The 26,915-nt window shown below is 42.3% G+C and overlaps 1 protein-coding gene across 2 annotated transcripts; it reads left to right on the top strand.

Annotated features, from left to right (window-relative positions):
- The first annotated feature begins 785 nt into the window (after positions 1 to 785).
- On the top strand, positions 786 to 26,758 carry pum1 (pumilio RNA-binding family member 1). Of its 2 annotated transcripts, none has more exons than XM_083899388.1 (23): positions 786 to 887; positions 4,906 to 5,078; positions 8,242 to 8,364; positions 9,268 to 9,336; positions 10,064 to 10,169; positions 11,359 to 11,552; positions 11,888 to 12,060; positions 12,183 to 12,447; positions 12,549 to 12,642; positions 13,643 to 13,741; positions 14,807 to 14,949; positions 15,148 to 15,286; positions 15,500 to 15,634; positions 16,367 to 16,666; positions 16,988 to 17,230; positions 19,685 to 19,955; positions 21,143 to 21,272; positions 21,380 to 21,514; positions 22,717 to 22,854; positions 23,499 to 23,624; positions 23,826 to 23,947; positions 24,117 to 24,309; positions 25,024 to 26,758. In XM_083899388.1, the coding sequence occupies exons 2-23, from the start codon at positions 4,917 to 4,919 to the stop codon at positions 25,153 to 25,155; spliced, it is 3,492 nt and encodes a 1,163-aa protein (XP_083755514.1). In that variant the 5' UTR covers positions 786 to 887; positions 4,906 to 4,916; the 3' UTR covers positions 25,156 to 26,758. The 2 variants fall into 2 exon arrangements, with proteins under 2 accessions (XP_083755514.1, XP_083755515.1); XM_083899389.1 differs by having other exon boundaries at positions 10,067 to 10,169.
- The last annotated feature ends 157 nt before the right edge of the window (positions 26,759 to 26,915 follow it).

Below are 26,915 nucleotides of genomic sequence, written 5' to 3' on the forward strand. Positions count from 1 at the left end.
GAATAAATGAAATGAACACTAAATAGAGAACGCTGTGCAGCAGAATCTACGACAGTGTGAGAGCAGAGAGCGATCGCAACACTGTTCCTGGGTATAATGCACACTTCACGGATACAAGAGGATAAAAGACAATACTTTATTGACTTTCACCTCAATGTGATCAAAGTAATGTGTTCCAGTTTAAGACGTCATCATTGCTGTGTGTGTGTGTTTGTGTTCCCGCCCATCTCTGCCTCTGATTGGCTTACAATGACGTTTTACTCATCGTTACTAACACGATAGTTTTGTATTACAGTTATTCCTGATAATAATAATAACAATAATGATAATAATGTGACCGTCACACGCCTCATTCTGCTGGGTTTTGTCCTGGAGTGAGATCAAAGCTGTCTGATGACCTGAGTTGTCGTCCAACTGTAATGACACTATTCTGTCTCTCAAGTTAAAAGATAACGGAAAATAAATTATTATTATTATTATTATATATTATTTGTAATGAGGTGCGACAGTTTATTTATTCCATGTGTTTATGTACTCGTTTGACTGATGTCTGTCGCCCCGCACAACTGTACAGAGCAGCAGCGGACACACGTTGTCAGAAGGGACACTGAACAACAAGGTAAGAACACAATCGACATTACAAACACACACATAACAAAGAGACCGGTCCGGTTTGACTGTCCCTCCTCCTCCTCCTCCTCCCCCCTCTCCTCCCTCCTCCTCCTCCCGGTTGGCGCAATGAACCGCACGCGCTCCCTCATCTCTTCCCGTCATGCAGCGCTCTCGCCTCCTGCTCCTCCGTCGAGCCGCCATGTTGTCGGAGTGAAATCCTGGGGTGTCAGAGAGAAACTGGGGCCAAAATCCGCGACCATCCACCCTCTCCGCCGGTGAGTAGGGTTTATTCGGCAGCCCCGGTTGTACGGTGTGCTGTTTGTGCCTTTATCGGTGCCCGTATTGCTGCTCTCGGGGTCTCTTGGATGGGTGAAATTGGGGTATTTTGTGAGGCTGAAGCGACTGCCTCCCTTTCTGCTGCCTGCCTCCTTCCTCCCGTTGTGTCGGTCTTCCGCTCCAGACAGACAGCACTCGGGCCTTTGTTAGCATTCGCGTCAGGGGGAACGGTGGTAATGCAGAGTCGGCAGGCGCCCACAGACCTCCGGGTGAACAATTTTATGACTACGGTGATGTTTTGGACCGTCTAAATCACTATGTGTTGTCCATGTTTGGCTACAGGTTCGCCCGGGCTCTGCTTGTATTGGGAGGCCGTGTTATTGTTGGTAGACACGGGCAGTGAACCCTCAGTAACAGACCCCACAGTCCTGGCGTGAGTGGATGTTCATGCATGAAGATGTAAAACCGCCGCGTAATTGTCACGATCCTTCTCTCGCGGAGCATCCGCACATTTAGTTTCGTGTCGAAGTGTCATGTCTGCCGGGGTTGAAATATACGGTTGCGTGTGTGTGTGTGTGTGTATATATGCTGAGACACCTAACGCGGTCTCCCGCTAGCTCTGCAGGTTGCCTGCTCGCGTTGTCACACCCCTGTTTGTGCCTGGTATGCGGTGGATTGATCACCGGTATTGAATAATGATTAACTCGGTTCGGTCATGGAGCAGGGTTGTCCGTTTCCGGGTGCTGACTTAAACTTGTAGCATAACAAGCGTGTGCGCTTCGCTCTGGGGAATGGCCACACGGTCGTGGATTTCCGGGTGTTTCTCTACCTGATTTCGTGCCGTGTCGAATGAATAAATATCCAACGAATCCTTCCTGCTCAATGAAGAGTGGAGGAGGAAATCGGACGTGTGTGAATGATCAGCTGTAAGATGGTTTTGTGTTTATCTGCTGGAACAGTGGAGCCGGTCAGCTCGTGCTTAGTCTTTATGGAGGGGGTGTGTTGCACAGTGGTTTCAGCTGCATGTGTGTGAACATTCAATCAGATGGACTTTCCTTGCTAAGGTAATTACTCTATGGCCCAGTGTCCACATGACTGATGGGGACACGAATGTGAAGCTGGTCATTTTTAGCATAGATTAGAATGTGTTGCTTAAGTAAAGGAGGCTGTAAAATACAAATTATATTCTTATGACTGCTAGAAACCACCAGTGTGCACACTGCTGACCTGTCATCGTCAAACAGTTTGGGTTGTACACATTGCACGTTTATTGGGTTTATCAGGAATGAGATATAAATGTTTAAACTACGATTGCACAAACTGTTGTAAATGTAACATTGGTGCAATATTCGTATGTCAAAAGATATACGGGCATTGCAGTAAATGTAAATGTTTGCTCCTCATGTTTAAAATAACTTGCCAAAAACACAAAATGCTTGTTGGAATGGAAATCATGTATAAAAAGTGTCAGCATCTGCATAGGTTACTCACTGACTGGGGTCCATGTTGGTTCATAAAATGTTAAAAAGCGTTGATCAGTGTTTGTCAAAGCTGGAAATTATGATGTTCTCGAAAGTCTTGTTTTGTTCACAAACCAAAATGGTTCAGTTTTAATGATTTCTTTATGTGGAGCAAAGAAACCAAGAAAATATTCACTGTTAAGAAGCTAAATCAATCAGAAATCTTGTTTTAATAATGAAAAAAGCTTCAAACCGAATTATCGATTATCAAAGTAGTTGGCGATTAATTTAGTAATCAATTAATCGTTTCAGCTCTAGCCATATTTGTGATAAATTATATATATTCACTGTTACCGCATGTTTTTCCAATTTTTTCATACACACCTGCATATCGTCCTCACCGGCTCGCTAAGTGTCATTAAGTTATTCAGTTTAATGTCGTTATTTTTTTCCCTCTGGTGTACAATCAATGTGGAGGTTTAGTAGTGTTGTAGTGTTATTACATCACTGTGAAGATGTATTTGCATCTAGAAATCGCAGCATGGTTCAGTACATCTCAGCAGCTGCACCGCAGACAGACCACAGCAGCCATCAATTGAATAAACACCTTTCTTTAACAAGATGGTGACGTTTATTACAGTATTGTTGCACAATGTCACACTGGTTTCAGCCGAGTATACTAAATAAACTGGCAAATGAGTGTGCACTGGTGTAAACTGAATATGACCTGGGGCAGTGATATACAGCCATGTCTCAGACTGGGTATTGATTAAAAATGCTTGATGCGTCGATATGAGGACTGATGTACTCAATCCTGATGATACTTGTTTTTGGATACAATATGAAATTTATCGCAAAATCGTATCACTGTATATTATTTTCCATCTTGCATTACATTATATTTTTAAAAAATCCACGTGGTTTTATACACAAAAACACTGATTTGAACAGAATTGTTTGTTTCCAATTTAACATCTGACTCTAAAGCTCCTTTGCATTTTTTTCCCTCTTACATAATATGGCAGTAAACTTCATGCATTAAAATTAGTGACTGCTTTGGGGCACTTGTTTCACATTGCCTTTTTTGTCTTTCCTCCAGCCTTGTTCATGTCAAAGTGGTTATCTAGTCCTTATCTGTAGCTGTTGATCTCAGGTCTAGTTAGTGGTTAGCGCAGTTGCCTTGCTGCAGTTTGCATGTTCTCCCCGTGTTTGCGTCCGGTTTCCTTTCAGTCTTTTGCTGTATGTCAGCTGGGTTTGGCACCAGTGGCCTCGCGACCCACATGTGGAGGATGAAGTGGTAGATGATGGAAATATGGTTTAAGATTATCGGGCTATGTCTGCGCCCTGCGATAGCTTGGCGACCTGTCCAGGGTGTACCCTACCTTTCGCCCAATTTCAGCTGGGATTGGCACCAGCCACCCTCATGCAGAGGATAAAGGGGTGAATGTTGGACCTCGTGATTATGATTGTGCAAGCACTGTCCTTTATTTAACTCTCTATACATTTGTCATATGTTTTGGGGTTTTAGAGTTAATAGATTATGTTTACATTTAATTATTTTTGATTGGTGCCTTGTTGCAGAGGAATATTCTGGTCTGTAGACAAACTACATATTAAACCAGTTAACATCAGATTGTTTTTAGCTGAATGATAACTGCTGGTACAGTGACCTATTGGTGACGAGGCGAAAAGCCCCTTCACTGCCGTGACGTTTTTAGGTACAGCCAGCGTTACAAGAATCCTGTTCACTATAAACTTTACACTGTATCACATACACTTGGGTTATGTTTTATTTGCTACACCTGTTGAAAATGAATACACCAGGCTCTGATTAAATCCTACCTTCATGTAATCCCACCTTAATGACTTCAAAATGAAAAACATTATTTCACTATTCAGAAATGTGGTTTCAGTTTAATGATTATTTTTTTAGGCTGTAGTTTCTAGTTATGCTCAAGTGTTTGTTTTTTTTGTTATGCGTTCTTACAGAGATTCAAATTGAATAGTATTAGAAACAGTCGGAAGGTTTAGTTTGTCTGTGAAGGTGATATTTTATAGTAGTGCTATATTGGATGGCATTTTAACAAGGTGTACCAAATAAACCGGCAGCTGAGTGTAGTTAACCATGAAAACTTAGCACAAACTACAATATTTGATGTGTTTTAGCATATTTTGTTAATCCTGCTGGGAGGTCCTGTCCCTTTCACACAGATATTGGCCCATATTTAAATGAGTATGATGTACACATGTATCAAAGCATAAAAGTAAGTACTTTTAGATGAGCAGCGCTGACAATAAACAACTTTGGAATAGTAAAATCAGGCAAATTTCTATCACCGCCATTTTTCTTTGAAAATAATTATAGCTATCATTTTAATTGCTGGTTAGGGCTGCAAACAACCTTTAAGACACAATACGTGATTGCTATGAAATGGTTTCCCCCAGTTTTGTGAATTGTTTGTCTTTTTTTAAGGGCTTTTTTTGTCAAAGTAATTTTTAAACCAAAATAGATAGTTATCTTTAACTTTTACTCACCAATGTATTTCTCTTTGGACAGGCTGTGGTGGAATGAGCAGTGTGTGTGTGTTGAAGAGGAAAGCAGTGCTCTGGCAGGATTCCTTCAGCCCCCACCATAGAACTACATCCCCCAGCATGCCCGTGGTGCTGAGCAGCGGAGGACATGCCCCTCCAACGGGGCAGACCCCTCAAGCCACACCCCCCAGCCAGCAGGTAATAGCCAGCACATTTACACCTTCATTCATTCCCGTATAGGTGTGATCATCCTGAGGAAAATGTCAGTGATAGGGCGCTTTCACACCTATAGTTTGATTGCTTTGGTCCGCACTAGTCAGAAAAATGTAGCAAGCGGACGTGGGTACGGTTTGCTTTCACACATGCAGATTTCTAAATGGACCAAAATTGACCGCAAAGACCAACGGCACAGGAACCAGACTAACTCGCCCGATTTCTACCGGGCGAGTCACCGGAGCTGATAACTGGCTCAATGAATATAACTGGCTCGCAAGTCACTCGGTGGGGGACGCTGGGCAGAGGACGGTGCAAAACCGCAGCCCTGACGTGCCCGGTGGAAATTCGGTGTAATCCCGTATCTCATTTCATACCCATAATGCATTAAACTATACTGTTTAGTCCCATTTGGTTTGGTTGCTTTCACACCAGAGGAATCGTACCAAAGTAGAGCAGATAAAGACCTCGTCTCGGACCGGTTGGTGCACACCAAATGCTGTAGGTGTGAAAGCACCCATAGACACCAGAAGAATAAGATATCATTAGAAAAAACTTTCAACAGCACGTCCGATAATCACTCCACTTCATTAAAAAAAAATAGACAAAGCAGGTTTGGTTGCAGGAACAAACGCAGTCCCTCCCTCATAACTAAGTAGCAACCATACTTGCAACCTGTAGAGTGGCTTCAGCCTATGGAGTAGGGCTGCAACCATTACGTCGACTACAAAAATATGTCGACGATAACATTTAAGCGTCGATGCGTCGTGTTATTGTTATTGTAAATCACACACCGGCCGCTTCAAGCTCGGTTGTAACTGCAGTATAAACGAACACGACCAAACGCACACTCAAGCTATCCAGAACTAGCTACAGGATGTGCTGGGGGCAGCGTTGCTTGCTGTTTACATCCCGCAAAGAAGCAGAGAAGAACTCACAAATTATGGCGGAAACAGACGAAGAGTCTCGTAAACTCTGACTTAAAGTTTCCAAAGTTTGGGAACATTTCACTGAAAATAAACCAGCGATACACGTTAAATGCTCGTTCCATCGTAGCACTACGGTGATTCACGGACACGTTAAACGCCGACACCCCGGAGCCGATGTATCATCACGTACCACAGAGAAGTGAGTTTACAAATAATGTTGATATCTCGTAGATATTTTTAAATCACATGCTCATTGATTAATTAACCACCAGACTACGATGCAAGTACATAATACGTTTTTGTCGTACGTATCAGTTGTAAAATCATGGAAGAAGCTAGCTTAGCGAGCGCTAAATTAATTGAATCGAGTTGAATTACAAGTGAAGCTGCTTTGACATGCTTTTACAACCACGGGGATCACCGGTGACACCGCGGCACATGTGTATTTTAAATTACCGTTACTTTGTGCAATTTTAATCATTCGATCTGCCCCGGAAAGTATATAAATATATCTATTATTATGGTGCTAAAAGGGTTAATTTCAACCCCTGTCAATACTAGCGTTTATAATGAATTGTAAACCTCTTTCACTTATCAACTGTGTGATTTGGAGTATATTAATTCGATATTTAAGCTGTAAGAAATCGGCGATCATTTGTTTCAGGTTTAACTGTGATAAGTGCTTGTATATTGGGAAAAGGACAGTCGTCCAATTAAGTGGCATAGTATAGTGACAGCGCAACTGTGCTGAGAAATGTACTGACTGCTGAGTGTCTTGTTGTCTTGTTTTGTCACATGGAATCTCTGTTGACTGGGTTCAAAGCAGCTGGTTTAAATATAACTATTCTGAATTTTAATTTGCAGTTTGCGTCACAAACACATGACATAAAATCAGAATAAGAAGCCCTTTTTCCCACTGCTGATTCAGGACAAAGCAAAAAAAAACTGCAGATGTGAGAGGCTTCTTTGTCAAAGAATATTGACTGCTGCTGCTAATGGTCTGTTTTTTAAGGTGATTGTTTGTCTGACATTGTCAGGAGGTCGTTTTATGTTGGTACACTGAAGAATAACTTTGACAAAAGCGTGATGAAATTCAGACTGCTACTTTTTTTGGACTGACGAGGAGACGGATATCAGCTTAAAGAATTTCATATTGTTTAAACCCATGCCTGACATGCTAACAACTAGCTGCATGCTAAACCGGATCCTAACACCTAATCCTTACAAGCTGAATGTAGGTGTTTTGCCCCTTAGTAACCAGAGGTGGACACATGTCATTCAATTAATCGATTCCTCACTTGTTTTTCTATATTGGCACAAGGGCAACAGTCCAACTGAACAGCATAGACCTGGCTGGGCCTGAAAACATACTGATTGTTAGGTAGGCTTACGCCATGCTACTGTAAAATGAGTAATACAACTAATTGTAGTTTAGTCCTGAACAGTGAAATCTTTCTACTTCACTCTCAAGACAGTAGTTGCATAGAAAAGTATCTGTACTCTGGATTGAATAAACCACAGTAGCTTAATCAGTGAAATGTAATTGCTTGATAACAAGGTTAGCATTTTTCTCGACTAACCTCAGAAAGAAAACTGGATCTGATAAATAATAATTTGGCTTGATAGAATGACAGCTTGGTTAGCGGTCTCTCTTGTGTATGTTTTGCGTGTACAGTAAATGACTAAGCCCACTTGTTTCCACTTCATGTTGACTGGTTTTTTTTATGATGGCGTCTTGAGGGTTATTTTGTTTTTGCCATTGAAATGGGTGAGACGGGAAGTCAGCACAGGCTTTTCCATTGAAAAGAATTGCTGCCTCCTGTTTGGACAAGAGAGGATGTGGTTGCGAATATACGTCAACCTGCAGTGTGTTGATTTATGAAAGTACAAGTGATAAATTTGGATACAGTTTGTAACATGTTGCTGTAAGGTTTAAACATGTGATGTTTGATTGTTTTCTGTGCCTTTACAGAAACATATGATTATTTTGAGCAGACGGAACACTAGTAGATATGGAAGAACAGGTCAGAGCACAGTGACTGACAAAAGTTATTTGATTTTGAACATAGTTTTAAATGTTAACATCCTGCAGTCTGTCTGTATATCTTGTATGTAAATACAGTATATCTCCATGTCTCCAGTTGTTGCTCCGATACAGTCTGCTTGTTACTGTTGCCGGTAATTTCAGGATAATGTGCATGTGTGTGTTTGTCTCTAAGGGTGTGGCGGGTGCTGGACGTTCCCAAGATGATGCCATGGTAGATTATTTCTTCCAGCGGCAGCACGGTGAACAGCCGGGCAAACATCGCTGGCCCACTGGAGACAACATCCATGACAGCCAGGTATGTATTTGCTGCTGTTGCACAATACAGACACTGGTGCAGCACTGAACCTCTCTCTCTCTCTTTTGTTTGATTAATCTTTTTATTGCAATTAGGGGTACATTTACAACATATCACTGCAATAACATGCTTTGTGTTTTGTGGCTTGCAATAAACGTGTGCAATAAAAGATTAAAATAACTACTGCACGTGAAATGAACAATAAAGTCATAAGAAATGGCTGCATAGAGGCAGAACACAGGTAACACATTTATAATACTGATAATACCCCCACACAGTATAAAGATACACACACTGTTAAATGGTAAAATGTGACCAAATGGAGATCACGAAGCGCTATTACAGATCAAGGCTACATGGTTTGAGGAAAGATAAAAATACATAAAATAAGAAATCAAATGACAGATACACAATGGAATTAGTCAGAGCAATCGGTGCTGGAGATTAAAATGAGTTGTGAAAGGTTGCCAAATATGGGGAAATTTCTCCCCCGAGTCTTTTAATGTGTATTTTATTTTCTCAAGTTTGAGAAAATATCTAATGGTATGGTTTGTCCAGCTAAGAGATATGCAAATGCAAGTTTTTGTTTTGAATTAAAAGGAGCAGTATTGCTTGGAATACATCTCCCATTTTTATGTAAACTTATAAACATACCTTTAAACATAGTGACACCATTATCTGTTAAGTATGTGGTCTGACACGGGAAGCAAGTTTTTAAGTGTTAAAATACTTGATAATTGGCAGCTATTGAATATAAAAAGAACTTAACACCTGCTTAAATGTTTTGAGCAAATCATCAGTGAAGGTAATTGCAGTTTAACACAGGTAATCAAAGTGGTTGAGAGTGAGTCACGGAGGGGCGGTGTCTTATTTCTCATGTCTCACTTGTCTTTCTGTCTAAAGGTTCGTTCCATGGATGAGTTGAACCACGACTTTCAGGCTCTGGCTTTGGAAGGACGTGCGATGGGAGAGGTGAGACATTAGGGTTAATGTTTGTAGTGACTTGCAATCAAAGTGACTCGCAGTGTGTGACAGCAAAAACATAAAATAAATCCGGTTTATTCAAAATGATTGACGATTGTATGAAGTTTGTTAACGTGTCACAGAAAACTCTGCCTCTTATTCGGACACCTGGCTGAAGAAAAAACATAAAAACAAAGGGTTCAAACACTCATTAGTATGTTGGTAACCATGGCAACAGTCTGAGCGTCCAAGCATTTGGAACAGCCTTAACCGACAAGAGTAAAATTAAAATAACAGGGATTAAATGAGTGGCTCAGTTGCTTGGTGAAAGGTGTAGCATAAACTTGCTGACATTGTTTTTCTAGAATAGAAAGCTCTGTAAAATGAGGACGAGGCGCTTTTTAATGCAAACTGGTTGGACTGGCTGTTGGCATGTAATAAAGACATTCTGCACTCAGTAACTCTGTTAATGTTGGACCAATGCCTTCAATAATTTATGGGTTGTTGAAAAAAGTCCTGATGTTCATCAGGTCACACACGTCTTTTCTTTGTATTTTAAGCTCAACTGTGTGTATGTGTTTTCTAATAGTGCAGCTATGGTCAAGATTTCCCTCATGTTCAGTTATGGAATTGAACAAGTTATGTATCCATCATTTTTCCTGCCGTGTCCTCGCTTAATCCTTGTGACTATTTTTCCTCTTGCCCCCATTTTTACTCTCTCGCCCTGTCTCTGCAGCAGCTGCTAACTGGTAAAAAGTTCTGGGAGACGGATGACTCTGGGAAAGACGGACCAAAGGGAATCTTCCTGGACCAGTGGAGGGACAGTGCATGGGGGGCCTCAGGTATGCACCAATTTTATCTTTTGTAAGCGATATGGTGACATTTTATTAGTACGTCAAGAAACCACCAGGACATTATACCACCTTGGGTTTGAAAATGAATATATTTAGATTCCAGTGAGAATTCTAAGGCTGATGTTAAAATAAAATCACCCTGAAGTTCTTGTTAATCAGTTCATTTCTATGCGGAAATTCAGTCAAAACGGGCTTGTTTGTTGAATGAAATGCTTCTGGTATTTTTTAGATGGCTATTTCATTGACTTTATCTTCAGAGGTTTAGATAAAGTCAGCAGGATATATCCAAACTGGTGAAGATGGATGATTGTGAACCTCCAGACTTGTTGGATTTTGATTGGTAAATAGTAGAAGTCAGACAAAATTTCAATGAAACTGTAGACATGTAATCAGCATTTGGCTACTCTGCTGATGCGTACTTTCATATTTCAAAGCATTCCATGGAATTATTCTGATTCAAATTAAGTTTTCTCAGATGGAGATTCATGAATCCAGAGACAAGGAAAGAGACAGTGGCCACTTCTGTTTTAGATACTCGTATAATCATCATCAATGCAACTTCACAGCTATACATTACATCAGGGCTAGGTTGTATGGCTAATAAGGTTACATTTTTAAAAACGTCAGTCAATATTAATCATTTACAATAAGCGCCTGATAAAGATTGAATTTAGCTCCTGATTGAAATTCAAAGAAAACAATTTTCATTTTTTTTAAAAACACTTTAAAGTGAATACTCCCAGTTAATCTTGATTTCAATGACTTGAAACATATAGCTTAAAATGCAGTTGCTTCGCCATGTGACACAATATCTGTTCCATTTCATCCCAAAAGGGCTCACCAGGCCACTCAAATTCTTCCACACCCAACCTGTCAAATCATGTCTTTTATAATCCTTGTATTTTGCACTGGGGTACAAACGTTGGAATAGAAGCGGGCCTTCCTCAATACACAAAATTGGAAGTATATCATTGTCCAAAATGTCTTGCTATGCTCAAGCGTTAAGATTGTCCTTCATTGGAGAGACTGAGCCCAGAACCTGATTGAAACCAGGAAATATAGGTATTATGCCCTGTTAAAGGTAAAATGTGTCAATGTTATCAGTCTCATGCTCAAATTTTTTTGTGGACCACGTAGTCTTACCAACAGTTTTTAACTCCATGTTTTCTCATTGAAGATCACTCGGTGTCTCAGCCAATCATGGTGTCTCGTCGACCAGGCCAGGGTTTCCATGGCGGAGGTGAAGTTGGGGTAGGCTCAGTGATGTCACCGCGCTCCGAGAGTGGAGGTTTGGGAGTCAGTATGGTGGAGTACGTCCTTTCCTCCTCACCAGCGGACAAACTGGATTCCTGCCTTCGAAAAGGACCATATGTAAGTGTTTCTCATCCTTCTGTAATGTCACACTGCATTGTCATTCATGTATTACACATTTTGAATTCCTATAATCTGCATGACGTTAGCGATCTCGACTCGACTCGACTCGAGGAACCATCCGTACACCTAAGCTGTGATTCTTCTCACCGTTTGTCCCTCGTCAGCCAGTGGTTGTCGGGTTGTCAAGTGTTGTTTCTCTTTATGCTCATGTCAGCCGTTCCCTCCCCACTCTGTCATTTTGTGTCTAACGTCGATGACAGTGGTGTTGAGCACGTCTTAATCTGTTTTTCACTTTATCTGTGACATTTTTCTCTCTCCTACTCTTCACACAGGGGCAGAGGGATGGGGAGGTGGAGGAGGAGAAGAGGGAGAAGCCAAAAGCGACATTTGAGGCAGAGAAACTCAAGGAATTGACAGAAAATGAAGCAGATGTCATCAGTGACGTCATCAACCCCAACGGACTGCCTGTGCAGAATGGCCTTGATGTGGATGTCAAAGAGTTTGGGTATGACTTTTTGACAGAGGGACACACTCGCGCAAAATAAAAATATTGGTAAAGATATTATCTTTGCCCAACACACATCCTTCGCATCTGAATATGACAACTTCTGTCTCATCATCCTACAGTCGTCCCCCTGGCAACATGCCACCCCCTGGCCCTGAGGGCGATCTGCTTGGGGGTCCTGGTGGTGTAGGGCCTGAAGGTCTGACACCCCTGGGAGGTGGTGGAGGCCCCAAACCCCCTGAGGACTTCACTGGTGTGGAACAGGGTGGGGTCACCATGGACCCCATGGAGTCAGTTATGGAGCCGCTTCAATTTGACTACAACTCCCAGATGCCCATGGACTCTGCACCCACTGTGGGTCTGTTTGATTATACTAACCAGCAGCAGGTAAGAGTGGTGTAAACTCCACTGTTGATCTGAGGGAAACGATAGTTTCCACTGACATTTAAATTATTTTACAGTTTTTTTTGTTTTGTTGTTTTATTCAGCTGTTTCAGAGAAACAATGCATTAGCGGTGCAGCAGTTAACAGCAGCCCAGCAGCAGCAGTATGCCTTGGCGGCAGCGCAGCAGTCTCACATTGGTAAGCCTCTGTGTTTTGAGATGCAGTCGAATAAGCAGGAAAACTGCATGTGAATTTTGAACTAATCAAATCAATAACATACTTATTAGTCTAATGGTAATGTGAAGGATCACTACATACTCCCTTATTATTATCTTCAGTAATTAAAAAAAAACAGAATTGAACGAGTTACAACTTGGGGTGCGTTCACACCAGCCTTGTTTAATGTGGTTGAATCGAACCCTGGTCCTTCTGGTGTGTTACCCCCTTAGTACGGTTCATTTTGCTAGGTGCAAACACTAGTTTGAGACCTGAAGCGGATCAAACTTGGGTTTGCTCTCAAATGGCTTGCAAGTAAACTCTGGAGATGAACCCCATCCACACATCTCTCTGGATTGCACAGTATTTATGGCTACAGACTCAGTGTTCTCACCAAAATCCACGACTGAGGAGAAGGAAGACCCATAGAAGAGAGCCAGTGATGGAAGGAAATGAGAGCCCTGCTTCCGTTCACTGTGTCTGACATGTCCAAAGTCTTCCTTCTCCGCAGGTAAACTAGCACATTTAACAAAGTGTCATCATCCCAAGGGGAATGAAGCTGAGCAAAGCTGCTGGCTTACCATAAATTGTCGGTCGTGGGGAGTTGCTTGGTTTTGTGGCACTCTGTTCAGCTAAATTGGCTGACTTACCTATGGAGGTGGTGAACCGAAATAATTGAAATTCCATCTGGTGCAGACCAAGGAAGTAGACTATTAAGTTTGAACGCACCCTGAGCTGATATATTGCACCAAAGTGGGACATGTATGTTCCTAATGTGTTACACATACAATTTACTTAAAGGTCAATAATGCTGAATCTCGTATTGATATTTGCACCAACCTTAAAGGACTGAAATCTGGACTTGGTGTAAAATGGATTTACTAACGCAGTTCTCATGTGTTGACACGTCACTCCTATAGTTTGTTATTGTATAAAAAGAACTACTTTGGCCCTGGATAACCCAATTCCTCTGTTTCACCAGGTCTGGCCCCGGCATTTGTGCCCAATCCTTACATCATCAGTGCTGCACCACCTGGGACAGACCCCTACGCAGCCGGCCTAGCAGCAGCAGCCACACTTGGTAAGTCAACATTTTGTAATAGAAATATGAAGCGTTTAAAAACAGTCAGAATGTTTCCATCTACAGTTGAGCTGTACATGTGCTATGTCATTAAATTGGAATACTCTCCTTCTAAGTGTTTAAAAATCCTTAAGTTAAATTCAGCAAAATTTTCTGTTGTGAGACTCTGGGGTTTGTCAGCTGAAGGAGCCTTATTTCCACAAGTGGAAGGCACAATTCTTGTTTTCTGCCTTTCCATTAGGAATGGTACCAAAATAACTGGCCTTAACCATTCTATTCTTTGGCATCCTTTCCTCTGGGTTCCAGAGTAAAGTGGTATCGTTAGGGTGGTGCTAGACCAGCCTGACTGGGCGACAGATATGGCCCTCCCTTGTGATCGGTGTAAATATCCCATGAAAATCGAGGCAAATGTACTGATTATTCTCATATACGAAGTTTGACATATTTACATCAAGAGCTGCTTGATGTAAAAGTACTTATCTCAGTCAAAATGCAAGCCTCGCCCCTTACCGTTCCAGACTGTGCCACACTGAACTGTACATTGTTAGTGGTGACCAATGTCTGACTTGCCATTTTTCAGTGTCTACAGAATAATATGCATGCACAGGTATCAAACTTCTTGTTCAACAAACATGAGGGAAAAGCAACATTTTGACCTTGACACAAACGGAGTGCTGGTTTAGCAGCAGGCCTCCCCTCTTTTTCTCCATCAGTGGTACATGCACACTCAGAGCAGGATTGTGGTCTTCTGTAAATAAAGTGTTAAAGTGGTCTTGTCAGTCCAAAAACACAGAAGTCTGCCATGTTCTTGTCACTGTTGTCTTCTGTGTACCCACCTCTTCTATTTCCAAGTTGAAGCCGGGTGTTGAACTGTGGTATGTGTCTTGTCCAGCTTGAGTCCAACTGAGCATATACATGCAGTAGTAATTTGACTCCCATTCGCATTATGTGGAATAATGAAATTGCTGTTTAAAAATTCACTTTAGTTTATGTAGAAGTCTGATTTTAGTGTTTTTCCTGCTGGTCCCAGCTCACCAGTATTTTTGCACGTTTGTTTGTGTTTAGGTCCAGCGGTGATGCCTCCCCAGTACTATGGTGTGACCCCCTGGGGGGTTTATCCTGCCAACCTTTTCCAGCAGCAAGCTGCTGCAGCCAACAACTCGGCCAATCAGCAGGCAGCAAACCAGGGCCAGCAGAACCAACAGCAGGTCAGTCGGTTTTTACACATGCTGATGCTTAAGGGTGTTCTGTTATCCTGATGATTTATTACTTGCTGCGCTGTGTGTCGGGGCATTATCTACTGGAGCCATGCATAATAAAGTCCCATCTCTTAAGTACACTAGATCCTATCTGCTTTGCATATTTGTGGATGTTATGACAGTTTTTGTCCCTGTGCATTTGTAAAGGTTATGCGCGCTGGAGGCAACCAGAGACCTCTGACCCCCAGCCAAGGTCAACAGGGTCAGCAGAATGACCAGCTTGTTGCAGCAGCAGCAGTCAACTCAGCCCTTGCCTTCGGGCAGGGGTTAGCAGCAGGAGTCCCTGGTGAGAATAGTGCTCTGTAAACTGTTTTTTATTACTTTGGCAAAACTCCCAACAAACCCAATTATGACTGCTATTGTAGCAGCATTGCCTATAAACCTGGTGCTGATATTGAGCTAAAATAGCACACAACTCCCATATGCACAATATTAAACTAGGGGAAGCATTGCTTGGACTCTCCTCTTTAACATTCCTCTTTTTTTGTCTTTCTTTCAGGGTATCCAGTTCTGGCTCCTGCTGCCTACTATGACCAGACAGGAGCCTTGGTGGTCAACACTGGAGCTAGGAGTGGCCCTGTCCGCCTCATGGCCCCTGCCTCTGTCATCATATCTCCTTCTGCAGCACAAGCAGGTAACAGTAATTCATGTAAAGGCCATGTTCAGAAGAGTCTACGCCGCCTAGGTTTTTAATTTTCTGCTGCTGGCAAGTAGTTCCATGCATTTAAAGTAAGGATTGCACAATCTGATCTTAAACATGTTCTAGCTAAATAGAAGGTGCAATTAAACCAGTATGAGAATGTACCTTTGAGTCTAGGCTTTTTTCATAATGAGTTTCCTTGAATCAGTGTGATCAGTATTAAGTCATGTCGAAGTGTTTGATTATTAACTTAAAAATGACATCTACCTGAGTACACCATTATGTTGTGATTCAACTCCAGTAAAAGGACTCATGCTGATGACAGACTGCACAAAGCACAATTATAACCTGATCCGACAAACTTGGAGAATGTATTGTTTTACACTGTGAACAAAGTGAACGACAATCGGATGGTTTCTGCCTTCTCTGTTCTCTGTCACATCAGTGATGTTGACCATGCAGAGTACAGAATGCTCTGAAGTATTGAGCAGATATGAAGTAACATCAAGTTCTCCGTTTGGCAGTCCAGCATGTCCTTTTTGACCTCTTTTTCTTAAAGTCATCACTTTCATCAGTTTTGTTACAACGATTTAGTCTGACATGTCTGTCGGTCACACCGTTCCAAAAATGTATGGCTCTGTGATCGCCAAATGTGATTTACACACCAGAACATTGCATAGACAGACCTTGCGATTACTCCCCTCACTGAACGTTGTCGTCTCTCAGTTGCAGCTGCAGCGGCGTCAGCAGGTGGTGCCAATGGTGGTCTTGGTGGTGGGGCCAACGGTCCGTTCCGTACCATGACATCCCAGCAGGCTCAGCAGCAGGGTGGCCCTGGTGGTGCTCTAGGAGGAAGCTCCTTCTACGGATCCTCCTCCCTCAGCAGCTCCTCTCAGAGCTCCTCTCTTTTCTCACAAGGCTCTGGCCAACCTGGGCCCGGGTCTGCCTCCTTGGGCTTCAGCCAGCCCAACTCCTCCTCCCTCGGTGCCACACTGGGGGCCACACTGGGAGGCTTCGGCACTGCAGGTACAGAATAGCCTTCTGTGCAAGTTCACTGTTGATAGCTGAACAAACCAAAAGCCAATTGGATAATTCACATAGCACGTTTCCTACACCAGGTTGTAGACTCGATGTGCTCAAGATAAAAACAAAGAGAAGGCGAGAGTAAAATATTGAAATGCAAACAATAATTAATAACAGTAAAAAATGTTAACTTTAAGATCTACCCTCTGTTTTACTGAGAGCCAGTAAAGAGCGTTCTGAATGACTTGGAGTTTATTTACTTGATTAATATTTTACAATTCCTCAGAATGCATCTACTTACTTTTTGTGTTTGACTCCCTCTAGTGGCCAACTCAAGTGGCGGCAGTGGGTCCAGACGGGACTCCCTGACGGGCAACAATGAGCTGTACAAACGCACGCCATCCAGCCTCACCCCAATTGGTCATGGAGGCTTCTACAATGGCACCTTGGGCTTCAGTCCTTCCCCTGGCCCTGTAGGCATGCCTCTGCCAAACCAGGGGCCCTCCCATTCCCTCACACCCCCACCCTCCCTGTCCAATCACAGCTCCTCGTCCAACCTCAATCTTGGTAAGTGCTTTTTGAGTTGACTCTATGGAGTGTGGTGCAGTTTTGTCAAACCCAAGAGTAAACAAGGTGTTTACATACAAGAGTGGTTCAGTAAATGTAGATTAAAGTTTAGCATGACTGGTTTGTAGCTATAGTATAAATTACTAATCTATATTTTTAAAATATTGATATATTTGGATCAGTTGTGTAAACGTGAAGTGTACATTGATGACAGATTGAAGAGAAAATAATTACCATTGATTTTGTGTAGTCTCACATTTTGTCCATATTTACAGTTTTCTTTAAATAACATAAGTAGATGTTGGCAATCTAGCCTGTAATAAATTATTGTCACAAATAAAGATTTTTCATATCCAAAAAAATGAAAGCAGACAGATTTATGAAACATTTATTTGAGGAATTGATTACCATCTGAGACTTAAGTTGGTTCTTGTCGTTTCCATGATTGATGGTTTCAAGCATCAACTTTAATGACTTGGAAAGATGTAGAAATGACAGTAAACAAACTACTACCTTACATTTTCCAAGCTAAAATAGTTTGAGGATTGTTATTAGCAACATAAACTGAGCTCTGATTTCCTCAGCTGTCAATATAATCAAGTCTTCTGTGACATTGTATATCTTGCCACAACAAGTGGCAAAACCTTCCATAAAATGTGACATTTTTAAAAAAAAATTTAGGTTTTTGACCTAAGTTTGCGGTGTCACTTATTTGATTTCTTCAACAGCTTAGCTTCATGTTTTGGACAGTGCTGCCATCCAGTGCTGTGTTTTTGTTCTGCAGTCGAGCTAAAAACAAAAATATCATGATATTCATAGAAAGTGCTTCAGTGTCCTGACTTTAACCTGTTTGTATTTATTGTCCCAGTTTTAAGTGTAGATACAATAAGTCTAAAATGTTAATTTGTGTGAATTGTGGTGTGAATTTTAGTGTTTGTTGGATTTTGAACATGAGCAGTATCATAAACCTTGAAATAATCAGATAGAGCATTTTACATTCATATTCTGTTCACACACAAGTATACACACTGGCATGGTGGGAGAAAGTTGCCAGGGCAAGGTTCTCTCAAATAAATGCAGCTGTTGTGTGCTGACTGAAAATAATGGCTACTATACCTACTTCACTTAAAATGCATGTTCTACAGTACTTTGCATGTCACGTAAAACATGACATGTAAATAACGAGTGTTTAAGTAAATTGATGGTCTCTCTGCTTCCACTCTATCGCCAAGATGACGCCCACTGAGAGGGGGAAGTGTCGCACATTTCACTCTGAACTGACCATTTTGAGTGCACCATCTGAGTACTCAGACTGCACTGCATGGTGCCACACTTATGTCAGTATGAGTTTACAGAAAATAGCCACTAAGAGTGTGGAAGTACATCCGCTCAGAGACAGCCTTTGAGGAAGTATTGCTTTCACTGGAGCATGTGTGCTAAAACACTTGGCTGGATTTGATCCTCATCACTTCATGTGACTCTGCTCATAGCAGCTGTTCTGCAGTGCATTTGGAAGAAGTATGCAGTTTGTTTCACATTTTATGTCGCAACTTTATGCTAAAGTAATAATTCATAAGTTTTTCCCTCAATCCCATACTTAGCAAAAACATTATAGGCATCGGAACATTATTTGTGTATTTAAAGTCTCTCAGCTGACGAGCCATTGTCCTGAAAACAGTGAATGTGACAGATGGAGTCTTGTGAGGGTGTAAAAAATGGAATCGGATTCATGTGAAAGTGTCAGAAGTCAAATTGACATGTTGCACAATCTCCGCTCGGCTCTCTCTCTGCTTAAGTTATGCATCTGAATCCTACATGTAATCATCAAAGCCTTATTCCATGTCATATAAATGACTAGTTGTGAGAATAACTGTTAATTTACAATCAAGCAACGAGTCAATTTGTATCACTCTTAAAAACATCTTGTATAATGAGCCTACATGAAATATATATCAATTATTTTTAAATTAATAATGATCAAATCTAGGGGGAATTATTCAAACTTTTTGGAGAGATGACTCCCCTCACAGACATCACTCCTACTATATCTGTATAGAAAAGTTTGCTCACTCTTGTTTCACTGGAGGTGTTTTTGGACACTATCCGTATGTGTCTAAGTTTTTAACCGTTTTATGCAGTTTAACCTCGCTTTAATCCACGCAGCACGAGAAGCGTTGCCAAGTGTTTCCATCTAAGCAAGATTAATCACCTCGCCAACAACGTGACATAGGCAATTACATCCATATTCATTTTTGGCCAGTTGTGATGTAGGGATGATGAATGGCTCTGTTTGATCTACAGTATGGGCTGCTTATTTCAAAGTCTATGAAATGGTCTTTTGGAAACAAACACAGAGGCACCGAAGGAGAGTTTTGATGAAACGGGTTCAATGCTTTTTTTCCTTTTCACTTGAGCCTTATTTTCAACTTCAGTGACTTTGTTCTGACTCCACAGGAGGCCTGACCAATGGTAGTGGGCGCTTCATTTCTGCTGCTCCAGGGGCAGAGGCCAAGTACCGCAGTGCTGCAAGTTCAGGCTCCTCCCTCTTCTCACCCAGCAGCCAGCTGTTCCCGTCGTCACGGCTACGCTACGGCATGTCGGACGTGATGCCCTCAGGCCGCAGCCGCCTGCTCGAGGACTTCAGAAACAACCGCTATCCCAACCTTCAGCTCAGAGACATTGCTGGCCACATCATGGAGTTCAGTCAGGACCAGCACGGCAGCAGGTACAGACGAGCACGTATCAGTCCCGCCTACACAGGATATTGAAGAAGAAATTAGACAAACAAAAATCACTTCCCGCCAAGTCAATTCCAAATTTAAACCCCATGACGAGCCTCTCGGAGGACTAGAAGCCTCTGCACATACACACATGATGATGACTCATCTGATTCCACTTGTTCCCATTCAATCCCAACCCGACAAACCATTTCAATGCATCCACTCCTTTTTGTAGATAAAAGCCTGTGTTGTGCCGCTGCACAACAGAGAGAGGAGGCTGTCTTTCTTGTTTACCGACGTCGTCTTGCTGTGTTGTAGCTGCAGTGGAGCTTTTGGCTCCTCTGAACATCAGTGTTTATGGTGACAAAGCCCAGCTCGTTCCGAGGAAGCTCGAGAGCCATATCAAGACGTTTCAACTGCATAGAAAGCCTGATGAGTAATCCTGTAAAAGTTTTTTTTTTAAACCCAGTTTCAAAGTACACACATCTTTTATGATGACACACAACATGAACAAGCTAAATATTAGGTGACTGTGTCCAAAAAATGACACTTATATTCTGAAACTATACTGTTTCTTAATCATTCTCACTTAGATCTTAGGTCTTGATTCTTTGACACAATGAACACATGAAGGCCTCTTCATGAAGTGTCTGAAAATAGTTGGGCTTTCTTTTTTTAAATAATTGATCTCTCACCAGATGGATGAGAGCAGGGGCCCTGGAGGAGGCTGCTCTGGCCTCCTGGTTTCTGGGTCTGCCCTGGTTGAACCAGCACAGCCTTTCCAGGCTGTGAATTCCAGACATTTCCTTGACTTGGTTTCTTCAGCATCTCTATCCTTTTTTTTTGTTTAATCTCTGCTCTGCCTAGCATTCATCACTTCACCTCACAGGCTGCTTGGTTCCTTCAAGTCCCTCCTGTTTTTTTCTCCTCTCTGAACTTCCATCTTCTTTTTTCCCAGACGGTTCCCTCCGGTTAAAAACAGAGCATTTCTCTGCGTCTTATTACAACTGTATCTCTATCGCTCTCTCATATGTTTATATCTTTGGCTCTGTTGATTCGAAGCAGGGCAGTCGGTGCACTTTTTCATAGACCTTGCAAAAGAATAACAAAATGAGTGTACAAAGTGTGTGTGGGAGTTGATAAACATGATATCTGACATTCATGCAAAGCTTATCCTCTCTGTCTCTCTAAGGTTTATTCAGTTGAAATTGGAGCGAGCCAGTTCAGCCGAGCGTCAGCTTGTCTTCAGTGAAATACTGCAGGCTGCCTACCAGCTGATGGTGGATGTCTTTGGAAATTATGTCATCCAGAAGTTTTTCGAGGTGCGCATCAGTGCCGTCGTCTTGGGACTGCATCTCCTTTTATGATCTTTGTGACCTGTGTGAAAGTGTTATTAGTGGATTTAAATGGCTTTATTTGTGCATTTCAGTTTGGCAGCCTGGACCAGAAGCTGGCTCTGGCGGAGAGGATCAGAGGTCACGTGCTGTCTCTGGCCTTGCAGATGTACGGCTGCAGGGTCATTCAGAAAGCTCTGGAGTTCATCCCCTCAGACCAGCAGGTCATTGTAAGTACACTCGTCGTTATTGGACAGTGCAAGTGTTTTTTTAAAAGAGACGGAACCTTCACCGTCCAATTACCTTAAACGAGTCACAAATCCTCGATTCAATTTGATGTTTGTTTTTAACGAACACATATATAGGGCTCATTATCACTTGAGCGTGAGATGAATTTTGAGGAAGATTTGCTCTAAATGAGGACAGAAAAGTTGCCTGTGGTAACGGAGTTATCTCTACATCCTTACGATGCTTGTGGATGTGTCCTGTGCTTTGCTACACACTCATAACATAGTTTACACAGTGGATTTCTGTTGTTTGTTGACAAAACTCACGGGGAACACAATATTTGCACACCAGTGATTTCAGGGAAGCAGGAAGGGGGTTCAAGTTCAGTCGATGTGTCGCCCAAATCAACAGTTGCCGTGGTTACTTCTAGTTGGCAGCAGCTTCATGTTAGCGGGAGGAGGTCATGTGTAGTCGTGCTACACATTTCCCCCCCTTCTGGCACGCCTGCAGGACGTCACACTAAGGGGCGTTTTAAATCCTCGATTCCACCTTTTGCTTTCGAAGGTCGACATTACCGACATCATTTCAATCAATATTTGATTTACAATCGAGATTGTGAAGAAAAACACCTTGATGTTCCAATTTAATATCACATGATAATGTGCCCATAATTCACTCAGAAATATGTGTGTTGCTCAAGGATCACAGCAGAATACCGTATCAATAGAGGTGTGCCTCTCATGCTGAAATTGCATTTTTCGTCTACATTATGGGCTTTATTTTACAGCTGCTGTGCGTAGCAGCAGGTTCCTCGCAGGCACTCCATCATCGACGATGAATGAGGCTAATGATACCACAGTTTATATGCAAATGGTGAACTGCAGGTGTCAAGATAAATCCAGCTGAATAGCAACACACAATAATTTGGCTGTGAATGCAGTGCTTTCTTGAAAAGGAGAGTTTGTGAGACTGACAAGTGTCCCTGTCTCCTTAATGGAGCTCAATATATTGCTTCAGTGTAGCTGTTGAAAGCTCAGTGTTTATTCGTTGGCCTATGAGCCGCAGTGAAAAATGGAAAGTTTTGGAAAATGCTTTCGGGCAATATTTGATTTTTCTCTCACACAATTACATGCCCCCCTGCTGATTCCACCTCCCTCACACTCTGCTCTCTTCCTCATCTCCTTCTTCTTCCTCCTCCTCTCAGAGCGAGATGGTGCGCGAGCTGGATGGCCATGTGTTGAAGTGTGTGAAGGACCAGAATGGTAACCACGTGGTGCAGAAGTGTATCGAGTGTGTTCAGCCTCATGCCCTGCACTTCATCATAGACGCCTTCAAGGGACAGGTGGGTCCCACTCTGAGCGCCCACACATGCAACATTTCCACATTCAGTCACCGAAGCCTGCCATTGCATGGCTGACATCCACACAAACACGCACACACACACACGCGCTGTCGCTGCCTGGAGGCAGCAAACATATTGTCACCGCCAAAGTACCTCGTCAGTCCTCTCCAGGCACCGGCAATGTTACCACAGCAACAGAGACCTTGGCCCAGTGGCTGCAGCCATCTCCTCTGCACCAGCTAAATGTTACATTAGCATAAACTGTTAAGAGAAAGATTTGGTGTGATCAGGCATGCACCTATTTGTCCAACGCAAACAAAAACAGATTCACTTTTAAGCTTAGTGTCAGGATGTTTTGACAGTGAATCTCACTTGTGCGTGTTTCTCTTCTCGCACATTTCCATATTATGCAATGAGATGTTTTTCACTCAGTGGCTCAGATTTGATTGTGTATCTGAAAGCAGGCTTGGAATTAGTTTTCACCTTCCCTGCAGGGGAGGGCTGGGTGAGTGAAAGCCTGCCTATAATCATTTGGTGCTTGAAGCCTCTCTGCGTCATTTGAGGGGAAAAGTTTTGTGCCTCTCTTTTTTTCCTTTTGCCTGCAGATATAAAAGACTAACTATGGCTAAATAACATGTTTTCAGGTATTTGCCCTCTCCACTCACCCTTATGGCTGCCGAGTCATCCAGCGCATTCTCGAACACTGCCTTCCTGAACAGACGCTGCCTATACTAGAGGAGCTTCACCAACACACGGAGCAGCTAGTGCAGGTAACGCACACCGAGCATTCACTGCTGTCTTGTGTTTTTTTTCTTTTCCCCAGACTAATCACAGCTCAGATTGGTTTATATAAAGCCCTTCTCTGAGCCTCCGCATTTTCAAACTCGGTCGTGTTTGTCGTGACGTCAGCGGCACCAGCTGTCGTCCTCACGTTTCTTTCGAGTGTGACTGTGTGGTTTGTTTGATTTTAGGACCAGTACGGCAACTATGTGATCCAGCACGTTTTGGAGCACGGCCGAGCTGAGGATAAGAGCAAGATCGTGGCTGAGATCAGAGGGAACGTACTGGGACTTAGCCAGCACAAATTTGCAAGGTAAAACCCAGAACTAACACACAAAGACCAAGTTTCAGTCTTTAATTTCCTCCTTTTGAAAAAAAATAAAATAATTTTCCTTCTCGGCTATAGCCAGACATAAGTTTTGATTTATCTTTCATTTCATCCAACGTTAATGCCCGTCCTCTTCCTCTTCCTATTTGTCCAGTAACGTGGTGGAGAAGTGCGTGACCCACGCGTCACGGGCTGAACGTGCAGTACTGATAGATGAAGTGTGCAGCCTGACCGAGGGCCCCCACAGTGCCTTATACACTATGATGAAGGACCAGTACGCCAACTACGTGGTGCAGAAGATGATCGACGTAGCTGAGCCCACCCAGCGCAAGATCGTGATGCACAAGGTAGGATAACGGGTTATCTTATGTACTGATTGACTGATTGCCTTTGACATCAATATTAACTAACACACCATACACTTATGGTCCCTTTTCTTTTTATAAAGTGTCAATAAAACTATTTCACCTATAGTTGAACTGCTGAGCGAATATTTCTTGATTCATTTTGAGGATACTTGTTCTATTTAGGGATGTGCCAAAACCCCTGACACTTGTATTTTCCCAGATAAAAGAGACTCTGAGTGCACTAGTTGCTTTTTACTGATGTGCTTTTTTCTTCTTTTTTAACAAAAAAGAAAATGGTCATTGTCAGTAATGTATTCCTGACTGACTATTAGAGGAAATGAAGAGCAGACGCCTTCGCTAAGCTGACGATTAGCGATGTTGACCTTCTCACTAAATGATGTGCACACTGCACCAAACCAGGCAATAAGGACAGAGTGGAGAGCATCATATTATCTATTATCCGAAAAAATATTACACTTATTCCTGATTTCATGTTTTATCAGTGAAAAGTGCCACTCGTGTTGCTCACATTCACCTGCCGTATGAAGTCACTGGTGTCGGTGGTTTCCAAGGCAATGACCTAGAAGTTTACTGAAGCTCGAGTGATTATTGATTACGGCGTGTTTGCTGTTTGGCAAATCCAAACACGGCATGTTTGAGCAGTGTTGTGAAAATGTCAAACGTGTGTGTGTGTGTGTGTTGTTTTCTCTGCAGATACGGCCCCACATCTCCACTCTGAGGAAGTACACCTATGGAAAACACATCCTGGCCAAGCTGGAAAAGTACTACATGAAGAACGGCGTTGACCTGGGTCCTCTGTGCGGCCCACCTAACGGCATCATGTAGACCAGTTGTTCCCCCCATCCCTCTCCTTCTCCCCCCCCCCCCCCTCCCCTTCCTTGGCTTGAAGTAATGCCCACCACCTGATATGACCCCGCCCCCCCTCACCCACTCTTCTGCACTTCATCTGCCTAATGCAGTCCGTGTCAGGTGGCGTCGTGCCCACTGAACGGACGTGAATCACCACCATGACCCTCTTGGAGAAGCCCAGCCTTAGATTTTGTTGCTCTTCCTCCTGAGCCCGCCGTGGAAATAGGAAGGACTGCGAGGGGGGGGGGGGAGAGAACAGAGGGGGGAGACGTGTTCAATTCATCGCTCCCCTTCATTCTTTCTTTTTATTTTATTTTTCTCCTGGTCATCGTTTCTGAAAAACTGAAGAAGGAAAAAAAAAATCACATGACTTTTTGCTACTGCTGCATCCTCAATCCTAGTGTCCCCCCTCAAACCCCCTCCTCCTCCTCCCATCCTAGCTATTTACCACTATGAGATGAAACGAGTATTTAATTTGTCTGACTTCACAGAATCATAGACGAATACACACACACGCCATCAGCTAACCAGCAGACACAGATCATTTAGCATGGGAGATTCGTTTTTCTGGTCTTGCTTCTATAAATATAACGTGTATACTTGGTGTAGACCTTTGCATATATATATAAATATATATATATAAAACTTTGTAGTTTTTTCTGGTTTTTGATGTTGAATCTGTATCTATAATGTATCCTAGTAGTGACCACATACTTCTGACTGTATAATTGTACATTTGTAAACCCTTGTAATGTAAAAGTGCTTTACCACCCTTTTTGGTATGAGAAGGAAAAAAAAAAAGAAGAAGAAAAAAAAAGCTCACCCTGGAAAAAAATGTTAGAAAAAAAAATCCCTGTGCATTTCAGTGTATATTCTCACCTCCTTGGTTGTGACATATGAGTTGTTGTATATTGTAAATTGTAATATCAAATTTTGGTTTTGAAAAGCCCTTTCTATACAGCGTAGTACTTGTACAAAGATTCGCCACGCTTGGTTTTATCTTTATCTTGTCACTGCTTAACTTAAGACGTCAATCTCCCACTGACTCCCAATCGGACAAGTTCTGTTAGACTTGGTGTTTTCAGATTTGTGTTGAAGGTCGTTTGTTTTTTTTGTCCTTTTTTTTTTTTAAGATCTTTTTTATAAAGAATGCATTACCCCATGAAATGTGTCATGTTGTATAGGTATGCTGGCCGGGTGGGAGAAGTAACTTTTACTCATTTAAACTCCCCAAAGCCCTCAGTTATCCATGACAGTTTTCAGGGGGTAAACCCATGGATTGTACAGAGGATATTCTTGTGTTTTTTGGCATTTCTCTAGTGCTGTAAGTGCTGTATCATACTGTCCATGTTCTTTTGGGTGAGAAAGGCAGCCCGCCACAGCGCGGTGTATATTTGGAGCAGCCTTGTGTATATTTACTACGAGCACACCTGTAACCATATGTGTATAGTTAACAGAACCTGTGTATGCTTATTGCCTGGGCAACTATTTTTTGTAACTCCTGTTGTAGATTGTCTCTAAACAATTGTGTGATCTTTATTTTGAAACCAAACTGAACAAAAAAAAACTTTGAAAATTTGATTGTCTCAAGTGTGCTTTATTGTGCGTGCATGTGTGTGTGATGCCCTTTAAAAGCAGAGAGACGTGTTGTAGTGTTTAGTCGGGTGCGATTTGGCGTGAGACGGGAGCTAACTCCTCAAATGACCTGGGGGCCAATGTGCATCTATTATACTTAA

This window comes from Microchirus variegatus (assembly GCF_963457635.1).
Source record: "Microchirus variegatus genome assembly, chromosome: 13".
Taxonomy (NCBI): Eukaryota; Metazoa; Chordata; class Actinopteri; order Pleuronectiformes; family Soleidae; genus Microchirus; species Microchirus variegatus.

Excerpts from the sequence above, each read along its gene's own strand:
- pum1 (XM_083899388.1), top strand. The coding sequence starts at position 4,917 with ATGAGCAGTGTGTGTGTGTTGAAGAGGAAAGCAGTGCTCTGGCAGGAT. Across the intron at positions 15,287-15,499 it reads GTTAGCAGCAGGAGTCCCTG|GGTATCCAGTTCTGGCTCCT; the intron begins GTGAGAATAGTG and ends TCTTTCTTTCAG. Across the intron at positions 16,667-16,987 it reads GGGAGGCTTCGGCACTGCAG|TGGCCAACTCAAGTGGCGGC; the intron begins GTACAGAATAGC and ends GACTCCCTCTAG.